Here is an 18,925-nt window from a genome sequence, read left to right as displayed (position 1 = left end):
TAAATTAATCACTTTAATATCCACTTTAAAGCTAGGAATAAAAAGAAACATGTTTTGTGTTAGCAGGATTTAATTCTAACTTTAAAACTTATCCAACATTAATAAAACTTACCTCAAATTGCCTTTTTGGACATGCATGCATATATTTGTACAAATTGTACTTGAGAGCAGATTATTACAGCCTCATATAAAATCAATGATGATCATGATATCGGAACTGGATCGGTATCAGCCGATATTCAGAGTATCGGGATCAGATTGGAAATTTTAAAAAGTGGATCGGTGCATCCCTAGTAACAATGGCTGACAGTAAATTTATATTTGTACTGCTCACCCTTTTAAATTATCAGAGCAACCCAGCCTTATCCTAGGTCCAAACCAACATTCCTGTATTTACCATTTTGGATGGAACAGCTTTCATGCTCCAGACTGCATGCACATCTCGTTGAAGGCCTGGCACCAGTGTTGCCAGATATACAATGACTATGTTTATGGTAGTTTTAGGGTTAAGTCCACCTTCTTTTCTGTTTGCCAATCACGTCACACGCCTCGTTTTACAACCTCCTAGCTCAGAAAAAGCACTTCCTCACTCAGCACATTTGATAGTTTGGGACAAAATACAATAAGTTTAAAGCGACTGTACAATAGTTTGTCATTTCCTATCTGACAACTCTGCCTGGCATGGACACTACAGCGGATTCATTGAGCACAGTGATATCCACATAAACGTGTTTTATTAGAGTTTTCTTGTTTATTTGCTACAATAAACTCTGACAAAACACACATAATTCCAGATATTGTTCTTATGTAAACATGGCCCAATCTAACATACAACTGAATGGTCTTATTTTGTTGTGTTTACACACCACTCTCAGCAGCATGCAAGCTTTAGCACACACTCCACGCATTTTTCCCATTTTTGGTTATAATTTGTGAAAGAGTTACAGCGCCACGCACAGGCCTGGAATGGTTACTGCAGTGTTTTGGGTTAGTTTTTGCACTGAAAAAGACATTTCTCGAAAAAAGTAACGTTTTTAAAAGGATTCATTTTAGAAACAAATAAATTATTTTATCAAGTTATTTGGAGAATTTCTCAGTTTGGAGAAAAATGCTGATGAGCTGATAATGGCTTGTGTGAGTGGACTCAAACATCACCACTTTTCAACATTTCAAACACCATGAACTTTCCTTTAGAAATTTCCTTAATAAACATTCTGTCAGAAATAAGCTCAGTTTCTTAATAATAATAATAATAATAATAATAATAATAATAATACATTTTATTTGAAGGCACCTTTCAAATCACTCAAGGTCACTGAACAAGAAATACAAATATAAAAAAAAACCCAATAAAACACAGATATCAATAAAATCAAACGCAAATAATGGTAAAATACATAATAACATTAAACAGAATAAGCAAATTTGAAAAAGTGAGTTTTAAGGTTAGATTTAAATAAGGGCAGAGAATCAGAATTACGGATGTGCTGTGAAAGAGAGTTCCAGAGATGAGGGACTTTGCGGGAGAAGGCTCTGGATCCCATGGTTGTCATGCGGGCAGGAGGTATAACAAAAGAGATGGACAGAGAGGAGCAAAGACTTCGAGCAGGTGTGTAATAGCAAAGAAGATCAGTGAAGTACAGAAGTGCCAAGTTATGGAGAGCTTTGAAAGTGAGGAGGAGACTCTTAAAGTTGATGTGATATTTTATGGGTAACCAGTGGAGATCTTTAAGGATAGTGGTCATGTGTTCCTTCGATGTAGTTCTAGTGATGATCCGGCCAGCTGTGTTTGGAACAAGCTGAAGTTTATGGATGATTTTGAGAGGAAGATCTGAGAGGAGGGATTTACAGTAGTCTAGTCTAGAGGTGACTAGAGCATTGATAAGGATGGCTGTACTGGTGGGGGTAAGAAATGAACGGAGACGGTTGATGTTTTGAAGATGAAAATGTGCAGACTGAGTAATGTTATTGACATGAGATTAAAAATATAACGTGCTATCAAGAATGGCACCCAGACTATTAGCTGTAGGGGAGGGAGAAACTGTGGAATCATCAACTTTAATTGTGAACATATTACGTATGGATAGGGTAGACTTGGTGCCAACATGGAGGAATTCTGTTTTCTTTGAGTTCAGTTTAAGAAAGTTTTGATTAAACCATAACTGGATTTCACAGAGGCAGTCCGAAAGGAAGGATGGTGGAAGGGTGGTGTTGGGCTTGGTGGAGAAGTAGAGCTGGGTGTCATGAGCATAGCAATGAAAATTAATACCACATTTTTTTAAAGATAAGGCCAAGTGGAAGAAGATAAATGATAAACAGGAGAGGACCAAGATTAGCACCCTGCGGTACACTTGAAATATTTGTGGAGGACTGTGACTTGAAATTCTTAAGTTGGACAAAGTGCTGACAGTCAGAGAGATAAGATTGAAACCAATTTATAACAACTCCAGAAAAACCAATGGAAGGTAATCTATCGAGAAGAATATCATGCAAAATGGTATCAAATGCTGCACTCAGGTCAGGGAGAATGAGAATTGATAAAAGTCCAGTCGGCAGCAACCAGGAGATCATTGGTGATTTTAATCAAAGCAGTCTTGGTGCTGTGGAGGGGGCAGAAACCTGACTGAAGTTCTTCAAATAGATTATTATCAGAAAGATGACTGTGAACCTGGGCTGCAACTTTTTTTTCAAGTATTTTGGAAATGAAGGGTAGGTTAGAAATTGGTCTAAAGTTATTTAAGTCATTTGGATCGGCACCTGTTTTATTAAGAATTGGAGTTTTTGCTGAAGTTATGAGTGATGGTGGGACAAAACAATAAGAGAGAGATAAATTAATATCTTAGGTATTAGAGTAAATAGAGAAGGTTCTTCTAACTAAAACTATTCCAACAGCTTTCTGCAACATTTAAGATATTGTTAAAAGATGATTTAAATCTAAAGTATCGCCAAAAAGCATAAAACACACTAAAATATTTGCTTTCTGACCAAACTGTTTTCAAAAACAGTACTGCTAGCTGAGCTAGAAAGGGGAGTCCTTCATTGCACATTTGAACTGCAAATAAATCACATTTCATTTAAAAAAGTCTTACCTTTAGTTTTATTGCTTCCACTGTGGATCCTAACTGGAAATTTAGCACTGCTTTAATTAATGTCTTTCATGTGCTGAAAGGATGTTATCTTTTACATTTTTGTGGAGAGCTTTCCATTTCTCCCCTCCCTTTTAGCCAATTAGTTTGCATTATAAGTTCAGGTGCATGTCTGCCCTCTACTGGCCATAATTTGCAACAACACATTAGCCCATTTGCCCTTGTAGTGGAGCTAAACTGGCAGCAACTTAAAAAATATAAAGCCTTTATGAATGAACTTTTATCCCTTTTGTCACACAGGGCAAAAAGTTACACATATAAGTCAGCACAAATCCAAAACAAGCTAACTAATAAGAGTTGTCTTCTTGATTTCTAACCTGTTTGTTTGTTTTTTTTAAAGGAAAAGAAGAACAAATGACACGCATCAACTTTGTCCCCACTGTTTGCATAGTCATGTTACTCATACACTCATGGCTGTGCTCTGCCCTGCATGAGACGGCGGATCACATGTTGTCCTGGTGTCAAAGCAGAGCAGGCAGACACAGACGGAGGAAAAGCATGGCTTTCATGACTCCACTCTGTCTTCTGCTCCTGCTGCAAGGCTTCAGCCCTTTAATGAGCTCCCCACAGAACGAGGTAGGTGGAAAAGTGCAGGCCAGCAGAAGATGATTTTACTGTTCGGGATTCTGGCAAAGTGCAATGAACTCTTTAGCTTTAAACTGTTTAACTTCCTGGGAATTTCCAAATCATTCAATATCTGAGCCACTTGTCTATGATTATTTTAGACAAAGCTGCTGGTTTTAATTGTGTGAATGTTTATGAAACATACTGTGATTTATTTTCCTTTCGTACATTTTTCAGCTTCTTTCTCATTCCACAATTGTTGTGCTAATTTAACAAGTCATATATCAAAACATTCAGCTCATTCAGAAAAAGGGTGCCATGACTTTTGTTATTGGTGCAACTGCAACTTTAGCTTTTTGAAATATTTAGCCTTTTCTGTCATTTTTTCCACATAGAAAATTAATTTGAGCTCATTTTACATCCTTGAAATCTTTAGATCCGTTTACAACATTTTACTGCTCCCTTCACATTTTGTTCTGCGTCAGCTTCTGTCAGCTTCCTTGTGCAAATTTAAACACTTTTCCAGCTGATTTTAGTTTATTTCAGCTGTTTTGTAATCCTTTTAGATTATTTCTGCTAACAAATATTTTTGTGCTTCTTCTAACCTTTGTCTGCTAATTTCTGCTTGTTGTGCCCCTTTCAGCATTTTTCCTGCTAGTTTCACAATTTCTGCTATTTCAGCTACTATTTAGCCGTTTTAATGCTAATTTTAGCCGTTTCAGCTAATTCCTTTTTTTTTTTTAAACTAATGTCCAATTTTTTCAGCCTAACCCAGCACAAATGTGTTCTCTCCTTTTTCTTCTGGTAATTTAAGTTTCTTTCAGCATTTTTAGCAATTTTTCAGCTGTTTTTGCTCATTTTGGCTTTTTTGAGCTTAATTGGGCAAACGTTCTTTCTGCTTTATTCTGCTAATTTAAGCTTGTACTAATTTTTCAGCTATTTTGTTTAGCTAATTTCAGCTGTTTTTAGATAAATTCAAGTTTTTAGTGGTAACTTCTGTTACTTTCAGCTCAATTAACTTTTTTTTGTTAATTTCAGCTGTTTATGCTCCTTTCAGCTTATTTCTTCTAGTTTCAGCTTTTTTTTTCAGTTACCTTTATCTGTTTTTATGCTATTTTTTAGCATTTCAGCTAATTTAACGTGTTTTAGCTTATTTCAGCTTTTTCAGCTACTTTTCAACTATTTGTTGCTAATTTCAGCTTTTTTTTTAGCTACTTTCCTAATTTTTGTGCTAATTTCTTCTTATTTAACCTTTTTCTTTCATTCAACGTTTATGTATTATACCTGTTAACCCCATTGAGCCTCTGGGACTCTTACAAGATTCAGAGATTCAGAGAGATTTATTTGTCATTCACTCTCATGTGGTTCATGTGGTGGAACGAAATTATGTACATAGGGTCCCAGTTACATCCAACAATAAAATGTAAAAGAAAAACAGTAATAAGATCTAAGATATGAACTAAGAAAAACATCAACTAAAAATATACTAAGCACTAACAGCATAAACACATTACGTTGAACAGCAGCACAAACATGAGTCTGTGTGAGTAGATGAATATGAATGAACACAGCAACATGAAACAGATCAGCAGCAACATGAAACAGATCAGCAGCAACATGAAACAGATCAGCAGCAACATGATGTGATTTTTTTCACAGTGATTATTCTGGTTAGAGATTCATGAGTCTAACAGCATCAGGGTAGAAGCTGTTCCTTAGTCTAGTGGTTCTACACTTAATGCTCCTCAACCTCCTTCCTGAGGGGAGTGGGGCAAAAAGTGTGTGTGCTGGGTGAGTGGGGTCCTTCATGATGCAGGTGGTCCTCTTCCTGCATGGAGGTGTAGATGTCTGTGATGGTGAGGAGACTGACTCCAACAGATTTCTGTGCAGCCTTCACCACTCTCTGCAAAGCTTTTCTTTCTGCAGCTGTGCAGCCTCCATGCCACACGTTGATGCTGGAGCACAGGATGCTCTCCACTGCACACCTGTAGAAGGAGGTGAGGACTGAGCTTCCCAGACCAGCTCGTCTCAGCCGTCTGAAGAAGTAGAGTCTCTGATGAGCTTTCTTGATCAGGCTGGTGGTGTTGTTGCTCCAGCTGAGGTTGTTATTCATGTGTACACTCAAGTACTTGTAGCTGGAGACTACTTCCACCGCAGATCCTCTTATGTTCAGGGGGGTGTAGGTGTTTTTGTTCCTTCTGAAGTCCACAATCATCTCCTTTGTCTTTTTCACATTGATGTGAAGGTTATTCTCTTTGCACCAGCTCTCCAGGTGTTCCACCTCCTGGCTGTAGCTGGACTCATTATTGTTTGTGATGCATCCCACCACCGCTGTATCATCTGCAAACTTTACAATGTGACAGTCTGCATGGGTAGCTGCACAATCATACGTGAGAAGAGTAAACAGGAGAGGGCTCAACACACATCCTTGAGGAGAGCCAGTGCTGAGGGTTATGGTGGAGGAGGAGAGGTTGTGGATCCTCACTAACTCTGGTCTGTTTGTTAAGAAGTCTAGGACCCAGTTGCAAATGGAGGGGCTTAGTCCTAGTGTGGATAGTTTGTCCATCAGGGTTTGGGGGATCATGGTGTTGAAGGCAGATGTGAAGTCCACAAAGAGTATACGGACGTAAGAGTCTTTCTTCTCCAGGTGGGTGAGAGCAGTGTGGACCACAGAGGAGATGGCGTCCTCTGTTGATCGGTTCTCACGGTATGCATACTGATGAGGGTCCTCGTTGATGTTGATGGTTGTTTTGATGTGAGTCATGACCAGTTTTTTTAAGCTTTTAGCGACTATCAGGGGGAGGGCTACTGGCCAATAGTCATTCAGACCAGTCACTGTAGAGTTCTTTGGGACTGGGATGATGGTGGCAGTCTTCAGGCAGGCGGGAACTGTCTCCAGGGTAAGTGAGGTGTTAAAGATGCCTGCCAGCACCTCACAGAGCTGATCAGCACATTCTTTCAACACTTTCCTGGGGATGTTGTCTGGGTTTGTTGCCTTGTGTGGAATAATTCTCCTGAAACCAAAAAAGTCCATGCGCAATAATCCAGGTATACAATCCAACAATTTTCAGTCAGGTCATCTGGACAGTTTCTTTTTTTTTTTTTGCTGAAACGTTTCACCTTCCATCCAAAATGCTTCATCAGTCAAGGAAACACACAACACAAAACTGATTCTTCCCCAAACAGCTTACTCCAAAGTGGAACAAACCAGTTATGTTGGTGCTAAAAGAAACTGTCCAGATGACCTGACTGAAAATTGTTGAATCCTCCTGAAGGTACTCCTTACTTCTGCTGAGGTCACACTGAGATGCTCTTCATCCGGTGGTGAGGTGAGTCTGGTGCTGGGTGGTCTGTTCGGGTCTTCAAAGTTTGCGTAGAACTTGTTGAGTGCATCAGACAGTGATGGGTCTTTGGGGCATTGTTCGCTCCTTCCTTTATAATCTGTTATGCACTTAATGCCCCTCCACATGTTCCAAGGGTCTTGTGAGGTGAACCGACCCTCGATCCTCTGTGCATATGTGGCCTTGGCCTTCTTAATACCAGCAACCAGTTCAACAACAAGAGAGGCCTTATTTTAACAAAGAGTGATGACAACAGAGACAACAATAGACAATCATAAAAAAAACATAATAATTGAGAAGAACAAATAAAAGAAAATGATGTAAAAAACCTGAAACAAAAAGTAACTAAAAACAGGAACTTGTCTGCATTGGTTTTTGCCAGGAACCGGATGTTTGAAGCCACTGCTAATGCTTATTCTGCAAGTATTTAATAATGTAATATTTTTATCTATTTTTTATATATTTACATATATATATATTTAATATTGAATAATTCTGCAAAGCCAGACCAAAAACATGTTAGTTTTCCTTCAGGCCCAGGCCTCCCTTAAAAAAGAGATCTGTGATTTCAATGGGATTTGCCTGGTTAAATAAATATTAATAGAATAAAATAAAATAAAAATATGTGTTCTTTCTACTTTCTTTTGCTAATTTGGGCTTGTTCTTCCATTTCAGCATGTTTTTAGCTAGTTTCTGCTGTTTTTCAACAAGTTCTTCTGCAGTGAGCGTTCACATGCTTTTTCACAGGAAATGTAAATTCTCTAGTTTAATGTTGTTTGTTTCTTCTAGAAGCTTGGTCTCTTCACTACTCCAGGAGATGTGATGTCTTCAGGATCAGGTGTGGCATCTTGAGAACACAGTTTCCTATCTGACACGATGGAATAAGAACTTTCATAATAAAACATCTTATAGTGCTGGTTGAGCTGTCTTAAAGCAGTAACGGGGTTGTGTTTTTGTTTTACTCAAAGTGAGTGGTCGTCTGCGTCGCTCCACTCTGCTCCCTGATGTCACTCACCTGGAACTGATGGTGGTGGTAGGACCTGATGTCCAGCAGGTCCATAAGCAGGATACAGAACGATACATCCTCACTAATCTCAACATTGTAAGTACTGGCACAAACGTACAGAAAAAACAACTTACTCTTAAGTAATCTGATGAATAGTGGATGAGAATGTAGGTCAAACTATGTATGGAAACTGCTTGAAGGAATGATCAATAAATAACGACAGACTAGAAAGAAAAAAACACTTTGGAGAAAAAATTCTGTTTATATGTGAAATTTATGGTGAAATGTTCTCTCGCTCGCTCTGCAGGGTGCTGCGGTGCTTTAGTCCAATTACTCTCTGTCAGCAGGATGAAGTCTAATGATTGGATCCATATTCTTACGTTTTCCCAGGCCTCTGAGCTGCTGAGGGACGTGACTCTGGGCGCCAACCTGAGGGTGCACTTGGTTCGCACGATCATCCTGTCAGAACCAGAGGTGAGAGGTCAGAAATTATGGTTAATTATTGATTGTGTTCTTAAAGGAGCAGATTTTAACTCAGGAAAGAAGTTTAATTGTCAGATGCTACTTTGATTCAGAGACTTGAGGAGGATTGTCTGTCTGAGCATTGTCTGTTTACCACCTCACTTTTTGTTGTGCTACCTCCTCCAGCCAGAGATCCAACTGTCCTCCAACATCATGTCTTCCCTCAGAAGTGTGTGTGACTGGGGCCGAAGGATCAACCCCCCCAACGACACAGACCCGCTGCACGCTGATCTCCTGTTGTATATCACGAGGCGAGTAAGCTGCAGGTCTCTGATGGATCTTTAACCACATAAATGATGTTGTGTCAAAGGGAAACGGTATAACCACCATCACCACCATCACCACCAGGTTTGACCTGGAGCTGCCTGATGGGAACAGGCAGGTCAGGGGAGTAACTCAGCTGGGAGGGGTTTGCTCTGAAGAGTGGAGCTGTGTGATTACAGAGGACACGGGCTTTGACCTGGGCATCACCATCGCTCATGAACTTGGTCACAGGTAAAACTGTTTTAAAGATTTAATGTTATTGTGTTTTTTTTATATATATATAATTACTCATTTAAAAGTCAGAAAGTTTAAATTATTTCCTCCCATCATTTCCAATGCAAAAAAAAAATAAAAAAAAATCATACAATTTGCAGTTTGTGTGATGGAATTACGGTGGCCCTGAGGTGTAAATGAACAACATTTGAAAAAACAGAATTAGATTAAGCCAAAGCAGAAGTGGCCGAAGTGGAAGTAGCTGAAATCACATTTGGAAAAAACAGAATTACATTTGAAAAAAAAAAACCACAGCAAAAACACAACATTTGAAAAAACATAATTACATTTGAAATAACAGAATTAGATTAAGCCAAAGCAGAAGTGGCCGAAGCGGAAATAGCTGGAATCACATTTGGAAAAAATGGAATCACATAAGTCAAACCACCTCAGGGCCACCGTAATTTTATGTTAATAAAGTACCTTGATTTCTTGATATCCAGTTTTGGAATCGACCATGATGGAGTCGGGAACACCTGCAGTCAGAGTGGCTTTATGATGGCCTCTGATGGAGGCTACAACAGCGTGGATCTGACCTGGTCCCCCTGCAGCAGGCAGCAGCTTCTCATGTTCTTCAGGTGGGCCAACTTGACCCGAGCAGCTGTCACTAGTCCCACAGATGTTGTTCAATAAGTTTTCCTCACAGATTGTCACCAAATGACTTCTTTTTATGTTGGTGAAACTGTTATTTTCTTTAACTCTTTGTTAAACATAATTAAACTGATAGATTTTTTTAATGCATTTTATTTGTGAGGACGAGGAAATCATGTTTTGCTGTTCCCAGTCAAGGTAAAGCAGCATGTGTTGAAGATCTGCCTGCACTGAGAGGCTCCCTGCAGGACTGGAAGCCCGGCCTGTATTACGGTGTGGATGACCAGTGTCGTATAGCTTTTGGCAGCTCTGCAAGAGCCTGCACGTTCACCAACCCTGACCTGGTACGCCTTCTGCAGCCTCAGCTCGATAACGCCCAGCGGCGTTCCATATCAACTGCTCATGCAGTTCTACATGTTCATTCATGTTTATATCTCCGTCTGGTTTTCCATCAGGCGGCTTGTCGTGTTCTGTCCTGTCACGTTGAGCCTGATGATGACAGCTCCTGCAAACGCCTCCTGGTTCCTCTGCTGGATGGGACAGAATGTGCTCCTGATCATGTGCTGCTTTCAGTGAATATGTTGTAGTCACTTTCTCACTGAGGTAGTCCACCCTCACATATTCCTCATCTTGTCTTTTAGTGGTGTCTTAAGGGCCGCTGCGTGTCCCCACATGACTTCGGCTCCTCTGTTGTTGTCAATGGCTCCTGGTCCAGCTGGTCCGAGTTCTCCTCCTGCTCACGGACGTGTGGTGGGGGGGTCACGCTCCGCACACGGCAATGCAACAACCCAAGGTAACAAAACTCATACAAGCACTGATCCCTCCTTCATAATGCTTTTTAAAAATTTTTTATCAATAAATAAGGACATAAAATCTATCTTGTCTTTTCAGACCTGCTTTTGGAGGGAAGGACTGCGAGGGTCCAGATACTGAAGCTGAACTTTGTCACCAGCAGGCATGTTCTTACTGGTTATGTTTACAGTGGGCCTCTATACCGGGTCAATACAAGCCATTACATGGTTCACCGTTCTCAAAATCATTCAAAGTTTTTATTTTTATCTTTTGATTAAAAGAAAAAAAGATTTAGTCAATTTGGAACACAAGACTAAGAAATCATTTAAAAGCAGGAACTTGCAGTAAAATGTGGCAACGTTCTGAATTCAGCTCTGCACAGCTGCAGCACGAGCCCAATGTCTGTGTAGCTTTAAACCTCCCCGCTCTCATTGCTGCAGCGTTGTGAGCACACCCAGCTGGACTTCATGGCAGAACAGTGTTCTCAGACCAACCTCGACCCCCTCTACCTTCAACCAAATACTGCCTCCTTCTACAAATGGATCCCTGCTCTTGGATTTGTAAAAGGTGAAACTAAAGAGAGAGGACGGGGGGAAGAAAAATGGAAAAAATAAAAACTACTTCAATACAGTTTTTTCTTTGGTTCTGACCAGGGGATGAGCAGTGCAGATATATGTGCCAGTCGGATGGAGAAAACTTCATAGTGAGCCGTGGCTCTCACTTTGTGGACGGGACTCGCTGCGAGTCCGACAGTCCTCCTCCTTTTGGCACAACGGCTGCTTGTCTGCAAGGCAGATGTCGGGTAAAATCAGCCTCAAGAAGCAGGTTTTGTTCAACTGGTTTGACGTTGTTTATGTTTAGTGTTTTGTCCGTGATCAGCTGTTTGGATGTGATGGGGTGCTGCACTCTGGAAAAGTGCAGGATGTTTGTGGGGTGTGTGACGGAGATGGGTCGACCTGCAGTCTGACGTCTGACTCCTACAGTGGCGGTCAGGCCAAAGGTGACAAATTATTGGATAACTCATCGTTGCAAATTGAATGCAGTTAGGCTTCAGACTGTTCAGAAGAAACAAAGATTCAATTCTTTCTTTCGTCACAACAAGAATATAGCACATTCCTCACGCTGCCAGTGAATGCAACACAGGTTCATTTAGTCAACATGGCTCCTCTCTTCACTCATTTGGGTAACTAACATCAAAACCTTCACATTCCTAAAACACTGCATTAAACTAACGTGTAAAAACAAAGTGTTTTGTGTTTGCAGCTGTAATGGTCGGGGGTCGGTACATTGTGTCCGGTTCAGGCAGCATGGCTCTGAATATCACCCATCCCTCCCCGCTGGATGAAAACCAACTGGAGTACCGTCTCCACCTGACCCCTGACCTTTTACCCGAGATGGAAGAGGTGATGGTGCCTGGACCTCTGAAACAGGAGATAAATATACAGGTCAGGGGAAGAAAACACGCTTAGAACTGATGCCATGGTGTAATATAGGAGGGGATCTCTCCATCATCCATGTTCTTTACTTGCTTGTCCATGCAGAGAGGAGCTGGTGGCTTTACAAATTAAACCATTATTCATGCTAAGTATTTTTTTTTACATTTTATTTTCCAATTGCAGATCTATCGCAAATACGGAAAGGAATACGGTGAAAAAACAAATCCAAACATCAGCTACTGGTTTTACATACCTGTCAGGAACAGCAGCTGGATGGATGTTGCACCTGAAGGCAAATGGGCTGTTTTCACCACACCTTGCTCCGTCTCTTGTGGATCAGGTAAACAACTCACTGATGAATGCATGGGGACATTTATAAGGAACAATATCAGGGGGAACACCAACTTGTATATTGAGATGTATGGAAGGTACACTTTTTATATTAAAAATAATAATAAAACAGCCCTTCCTTGATTCTCTTTGACTTTCAGTTTGTTTCAAACAATGCCAGTGTGAATTTATTTTATGTGTATTTGATCTACTTTATTATTTTTTTATTATTACAATTATTTTCAGTTTTACAACATGATCCAAACATATAATGACACTTTTTTTATATATATATTTAAAGAGATTTCACATTACTGCAGCACATATGGCTTCAAATTATCAACACATTTTTTGCAAAAGTGTAATTTAATATTTGTCTGTTGGAAATGAGTTGAAGCCCTAAAACAGAAGGGATGGGATAGGTAACAAAGCAAAAGATGAAATACCTTGGGTGCAATTATGCAGTCTAAAATAAAACGAGAACTAAATAAAAGTAAGAATAAGAATGTTTTTGTTTGAACTAGATTTTCAGGTTCAAGTTCAAGTAGGTTTTATTATGGGGGAGTGGTGGCGCAGAGGCTAGAGAAGGTGGGCCTGTGATCGGAAGATCGCTGGTTCAAGCCCCGGTACCGACAACATCACACATGTGAGTGGGGTATTTGAAGCAACCACACCTGCCCCCACCCTCATTCGCCCCACTCTGGGCCCATGAGCAAGGCCCTTAACCCCATCTGCTCCCTAAACTGGTCTCTCTTGAAAATGAGTTCTTGTGGCTCAATGAGACTACCTGGATAAATAAAGGGTAAAAAAAAAAATCATTTGCATCACATGTGGTACATGTGGTGGAACAAAATTGTGCACACAGGGTTCCAGTTACATCCAACAACAGCAAAAATATAAATTGTTTAAAGAAAACAGTAATATCTAAGATATAAACTAAGAAATAAATTAAACACTAATAGTGCAAAACAATACGCCAAACAACAGCAACACATACATGAGTCTGTGTGAGTAGATGAGTACGAATGAATACAGCAGCATGAAATAATACTATTCTATACGGTTTAATTATCATTCTGTTATTGCTTTTGAAAAACTTTAATTCCTCTTTTTTTCTGACTGGAAATCACTTTTTTCGGATGATTATTTTCATCTGGTATCGGATGCTGTGCAGCTGGAAGGATTTTACTGAAACCTTTTTACTTTCGGGCATTTGTTAAGATGCGTAACCATGACAACAAAGTGTTTTTAACAACCAGGAGCAGCTGATTAACATCTTAAAAGCTTGAATACCTCAACTACAGCCCCGATTCCCAAATGAGTTGAAAAGGAGGCACTGTGGATTAATTCCCGTCAACCTGGCGGCAATGCTCGAGTCTGACCACCGAGATCCTGGAGCTGGTGGGAAACTCGGCTCGTCACAACGGGAGGACAGGGATCATGCCCCGGCACCTTCAGCTGTTTGTCCATGTGACGAGGAGCTCAGCAGACTGCTGGGAGGAGTGGCCATCGCTCAGGGAGGGATTCTGCTTGGCATTCGGGCAGTCCTGCTGCCCAGGAGGACCGAGAGGCCCGCCACATCTGACAGCAAGCTGGATCCAGGTGGACGGATCGTATCTGTGACCAGATTCTTCGGATTAGCTGCAAAAGATCCTTCATGCCCACAGCTATCAGCATCTATAACAACTCTTGAACGATACCACAAGGATGAGCTACGACAACACTTAATTTCCCTTTGGGATTAATAAAGTATTTTTGAACAGAATAAACCTTTTATAATTTGGAGTTGTACAATAGTAAATTTGATGAGCCATTAGAAACTTCACAGCAGTGCTAACTAAGTTGACTTGAATCTTTTCTATAAATTCATATCAATCCAATATGTATTGTTACAGGACTGACATTTTTTTCTTTGTCCTACTTGTTGTCTTCATAGGTGTACAGATGCATGTGTTTGTCTGTGTAGACAAAAGTACCAACAACCATTTGCAGCAGCACCACTGTACAGCACCTCCTCCAACTGCGCTCCTCCAAACAGCCTGCCAGCTCTCGGCCTGCCCCCCCAGGTTACTCGCAGCTCTGCTTTCACAGCCATACTAAGCTGAAATGAATATTCATAAATAATTTACCGTTTTGCAGGTGGGATGCAGGACAGTTTGGAGCTTGTAGTGCCTCCTGTGGAGGGGGAGTTCGAGTACGTCCTGTACAATGTGTCCAACAACAGGGAGCAGATTTGGTACTGGTTCCAGAGTCTGAATGTTCTCTTGATACTGCTCCACACTCTGATGAAAAGTGTAACCTGCACCACTGTCCAGCCAGGTATGATCTACAGTATTATGTGTTCTCATTAAAAGGCCTGGAATTAAATGATTACAAGAAGTGCATTCCCTGCAGTGATCTCAGAGGATCTGTGGTGTTATTCCACCACTGCAAAATGAGTTTTAAGTGAAAAGCCACTTGTGTTTCCTCGCAGATGGCATGTGTCAGAGCCAGGGAACTGTTCGGCCGTGTGTGGGCCAGGAGAGGCGAAACGCGTCGTGTCGTGTGTTCGGCATGAAGATGGTCAGGATGTTGAAGTGGATCAAAGCTTGTGTTTGACGCGGATCAAACCAGCTGATGTTGTGCCATGTGTGGTGGACGTCTGCCCAGTTGGGTGGGAATCTAAAAGAGAGGTAAAGTGACAGGGAAAACTATCACAGTCATTTCTAAATGACACGTCTAACTACTCTCTTTTAACCAGGAGCTTCCTGTGTTGAAGTCTGGTTTGTTACCACGCTCCCGTCAGGCTCCTGTGTACGTGTGGAGTCCTGTTGTCAGTCAGTGTTCAAAGACTTGTGGCAACGGTAAGTTTCACATCATCACCATTTCCACTTCAGAAGCATCTTTTTAAAAATATTTAGTAACTTAAAACCCAACGCTCATGCATGGAAGGAACCCTACAGGTGTGGTTCTCCTGTGTGGATCATCAGACCAGACTGGGTGTTCCTGACTTTAATTGTGATGCTTCTACCAAACCTGACGCTCAGATTGAGATCTGTGGCACGTCCCCCTGCGCTGCAGTGTAAGACGAGCACAAAATGCAGCATTTCTGTACAGTTTATGCATTTCCACATTTTGTTTCCGTCATACAGAGAAACCTATAAACCTGCTAAAAAACTATGTTATCTGTTTTTTTTTTGTGTGTGTTTTTTTTAATACCATTTTCTTTCACTTGTTCTTCTCAGTTTGTATGCTTCCTTTTGCTGTTGTCATCGCCCTTTGTTAAAATCAGATCTCTCTTGTAAATGAGTCCCCGTGGCTCCATGGGATTAACCTGTAGAAATTAAGGTTGAATGAATCAGAATAAAGCTTTTCAAGCTGCAGCTGTATTGTTTTTATAACCACCAGGTGGCGCTCTAAGCAAGGAGTCTGCAGTGTGACATGTGGAGGAGGGGTGACAAACCGGGTGTTGTACTGTGCTGCAGAAGTGGAGGGAGAGGAGGAGGTGGTGGATGACTCCAACTGCAGCAACTTTCCCAAACCCACAGCAGTGGTTTCCTGTAACACTCACAGCTGTCCTGCAAGGTACACGTCACAGCAACACAAAGGAGCACCAGTGAAAAGGGATTTCACCTGTACCATTTGTCCAGGTGGAAGGTTGTCAGGACATCCCCCTGCTCTGTCTCCTGTGACCTGGGTGTGGCTAAAAGGAATGTGTCCTGTGTCCAATTTATCCACGGCAAAGAGAGTGTGGTGTTGGACGACAACTGCCGGGAAGCTGTCAAACCAGCCACTGTGGTACCCTGCCTGGTGAAAGTCTGCACCTACAGGTGGGAGGTGAAGCCATGGAGCCAGGTACATTCTACAGCACTGGAAAATAAAGATCTGCTTGAATACAAATAGACAACAAGGGCTAAAATAATTAATATACTGATTTGCCATCAGAGTAAAACACCAGCAGCTGTAAAATAAAACCTGCTCAACCTTCAGCAAGGACAAAGCAGTCCACTGAAATATTGTTGATAGTGTCAACAGCGTGACCTGTGCGTGTTTATACATGATCCTATTTACACGCTGACCTGCACTCACCTCTCATGTTGTGTTTAGTGTTCAGTACCCTGTGGATATGGTATCCAGTCGAGAACCATCTCCTGCATGGGTCCGTCCAAGCCGGAGCCCCTCAGCCCCCTGTTTTGTATGCACATGCCCAAACCAATCACCATCCAGGGCTGTTACAGGGACAGCTGCAGCGATGTGACCTCCGAGACCGCCACTACAAAAACAAGCCTAACGGAGACCCCTCTTCCAGCTCCAACCCAGGGCCAGAAAGATACATCACATACCAACGGTACTCTTCCAACACCAACAGAAGTCGGAGCCACCACCACTCCCACCCCAACGCTCAAACCTAGTCGGTGCACACAATTCGTTTTATAACTCATTATTAGCTGAAGATAAAGCATAACACTAATCCCAGTGCATTTGCTTTTCCAGGTGCTTGTGGGCAGCTCCTTCTGGAAGAATTTGGCACAGTGGATTTGAAAGACGTACCCAGCCGATGCACCGTATCCATCGGTCGACCCCTTGACGAGGTCATCCACATCAACATCCTATCCAGCTCCTTGAACTGCAGAAAAAGTATGCTGGGTTCAAAACGTTTCCCACGAGTCCTGCAGCTGAACAGATATGTAGAACTCTGCACGTGTTGTTACAGAGGAGTACGTGGCGTTCTTTGATCGTCTGGCTTTCGTGAGGAAGTGCGCGCAGGTAGCGGGCAGTGAACTGACAACCAGAACCAATGTCCTGCTTGTGCGACAAACGCTGTTCACTCCTGGGAGTGGGGTGGTGTTTACCTACAGCTCACAGAAGAACATGAAGAGGAGCCACTATAAGGGTATGCCACCTTGGTGGGGCTTGCTAACCAACTTTCCGATGCAAGGTTTAAAAAGGCCTATTGAAACATAAGGAACGTACACAGGGAGGTTTATGAAACACTGACCGCCAGAGCCAAACACAACGCAACAGAAAATAACTGCTAACTAGAGAAATTGCATTTCCTGCAAAAATGCAGTGTGAATGCTTATTGCAGAAGAACAGCTGAACATCAGCTTAAAGCTTAAATATAGCTGAAATGTAAGAACAAGCCAAAGTCAGTAGAAAGAACACATATTTGCAGAATAAGGTTTAAATAAGCAGAAATGTGCACAAAAAATAGGAATTTAGCTAAAAAAGCTGAAATTAGCAATAAATAGCTGAAAAGTACCTAAGATAGCAAAAAATATGCTTAAATTATCAGAAAGAAGCAGAAATGAGCACAAAAAGTGGAAATTATCTGATGAATGCAGAAATTAGCAGAAAACAGCTCAAAAGTAGCTAAAAATAGCAGAAAGCAGCTTAAATTAGCAGAATGAAGAAGAAAGAGCACAATTTTAGGCTTAAAGAAGTAGAAATGAGCACAAAAAGTGAAAATTATCTGAAAAAAGCAGAAATTTCACCTAAACAACTGAATAGTAGCTAAAGAAGTCATAGCAGGATTGTCCTGAATGAGATGAACGTTTTGATATTTGATTTGTTGAAATAGCTCAAAAATTGCGGAACGAGTTAATGCTGAAAAACGTATGGAATAGTTTAAGGCAACGAAAATAAATATAAACAGGAAAATAATAGTATAAATAAGCATTCACACAATAATGCAGCAGAGTAAAAATATAGCAAAGCTACATATTTGTTGTAAACAGTAGCTGCGACTAATATTTGCAACTGCACTGTTCTGTGCATGTTGCTGCTGGTGGGACTTAATCCGAGGCATGAACACAGCAAAGTGCATTACAGCACACAGATTACCCCAGCACAATATCTGTTGCAGAGAAAAGTCCTGCATTTTCAGTTTTGCACAGATGTGACAGCATTTGTTTGTGCACGTGATATTTTGCCAAGCGGGGATATAATGTTCCTCATATTTGCCCCCGACAGATTGCGACATTCAGTTATTTTCCCCCAGCGGCGTTTTTGAGAATCCGTCAACATCGAACACAAGCCACACCTGCCGAGTGCTCATCAATGCTCCCCCCTCAGTGAAGATCAGAATCCAAGCCCTGCACATAGGATTAGTATTCAACGCAACCAACTCCCAGTCTACATACATTATGGTGCATATGAGCTTTGCAACATGTTTCAGTATGCTGCACGGTCAGGAGGAGGAACTTGTTCATGGAGTAACCGCTGCATTATTCCATTCTCCTTGTTCAGATTCGGGATATGGACGTCTTAAAGACCAACGTGTTTAACGGCCGGCAGCTGTTCCTGTGGCACTCCTCTGGAAACATGGCTGAGGTTGAATTTCACGGAGACTACCTGCACAGCAAAGGGGCCTTCAGAGCTGAATATTCTTTCATCAATCGCTGAACATGAATTATTATAAGTCTGTTTGTGTATTTGTAACATTTCATTAGCTCACAATACTTAAAATGCACTTTTATTCTACTCTGTAAAAAAATAACCGATTCAATAATTTAAACTCCTGCAGTGTTGCTCTTAACGCTTTCGCCTGAAATAAATATACAAACCACGGCACTCAGAATCTTTTTAAGTCAAGAACAGGGTGCTTCAAAAACTGCTCCAAGTGACAGTTCATATCTTTTGAAGTGAGGTTCGGAAGAAACGTTATGAACAATCAATATC

At 41.2% G+C, this 18,925-nt stretch overlaps 1 protein-coding gene across 1 annotated transcript; it reads left to right on the top strand.

The window, feature by feature from the left end:
* The first annotated feature begins 3,597 nt into the window (after positions 1 to 3,597).
* Positions 3,598 to 18,731, top strand: adamts13 (ADAM metallopeptidase with thrombospondin type 1 motif, 13). Its single transcript, XM_037681179.1, is given in 29 exon segments — positions 3,598 to 3,722; positions 7,841 to 7,910; positions 8,020 to 8,153; positions 8,448 to 8,531; positions 8,706 to 8,830; positions 8,928 to 9,074; positions 9,560 to 9,694; positions 9,901 to 10,051; positions 10,163 to 10,267; positions 10,349 to 10,500; positions 10,599 to 10,662; positions 10,940 to 11,066; positions 11,153 to 11,301; positions 11,379 to 11,499; positions 11,602 to 11,682; positions 11,763 to 11,944; positions 12,119 to 12,275; positions 14,202 to 14,331; positions 14,405 to 14,584; positions 14,739 to 14,937; positions 15,006 to 15,108; positions 15,197 to 15,326; positions 15,653 to 15,829; positions 15,895 to 16,099; positions 16,352 to 16,655; positions 16,739 to 16,882; positions 16,959 to 17,138; positions 18,218 to 18,393; positions 18,494 to 18,731. Coding segments are annotated over 29 exon segments (4,146 nt in total). The 5' UTR covers positions 3,598 to 3,644; the 3' UTR covers positions 18,650 to 18,731.
* Positions 18,732 to 18,925: the final 194 nt, after the last annotated feature.

Source organism: Nematolebias whitei, chromosome 8 (assembly GCF_014905685.2).
Source record: "Nematolebias whitei isolate Nwh7 chromosome 8, NemWhi1, whole genome shotgun sequence".
Lineage (NCBI taxonomy): Eukaryota > Metazoa > Chordata > Actinopteri > Cyprinodontiformes > Rivulidae > Nematolebias > Nematolebias whitei.
The sequence above is the reverse complement of the archived record's forward strand: the minus strand, read 5'-3'. Positions and strand labels throughout refer to the sequence as shown.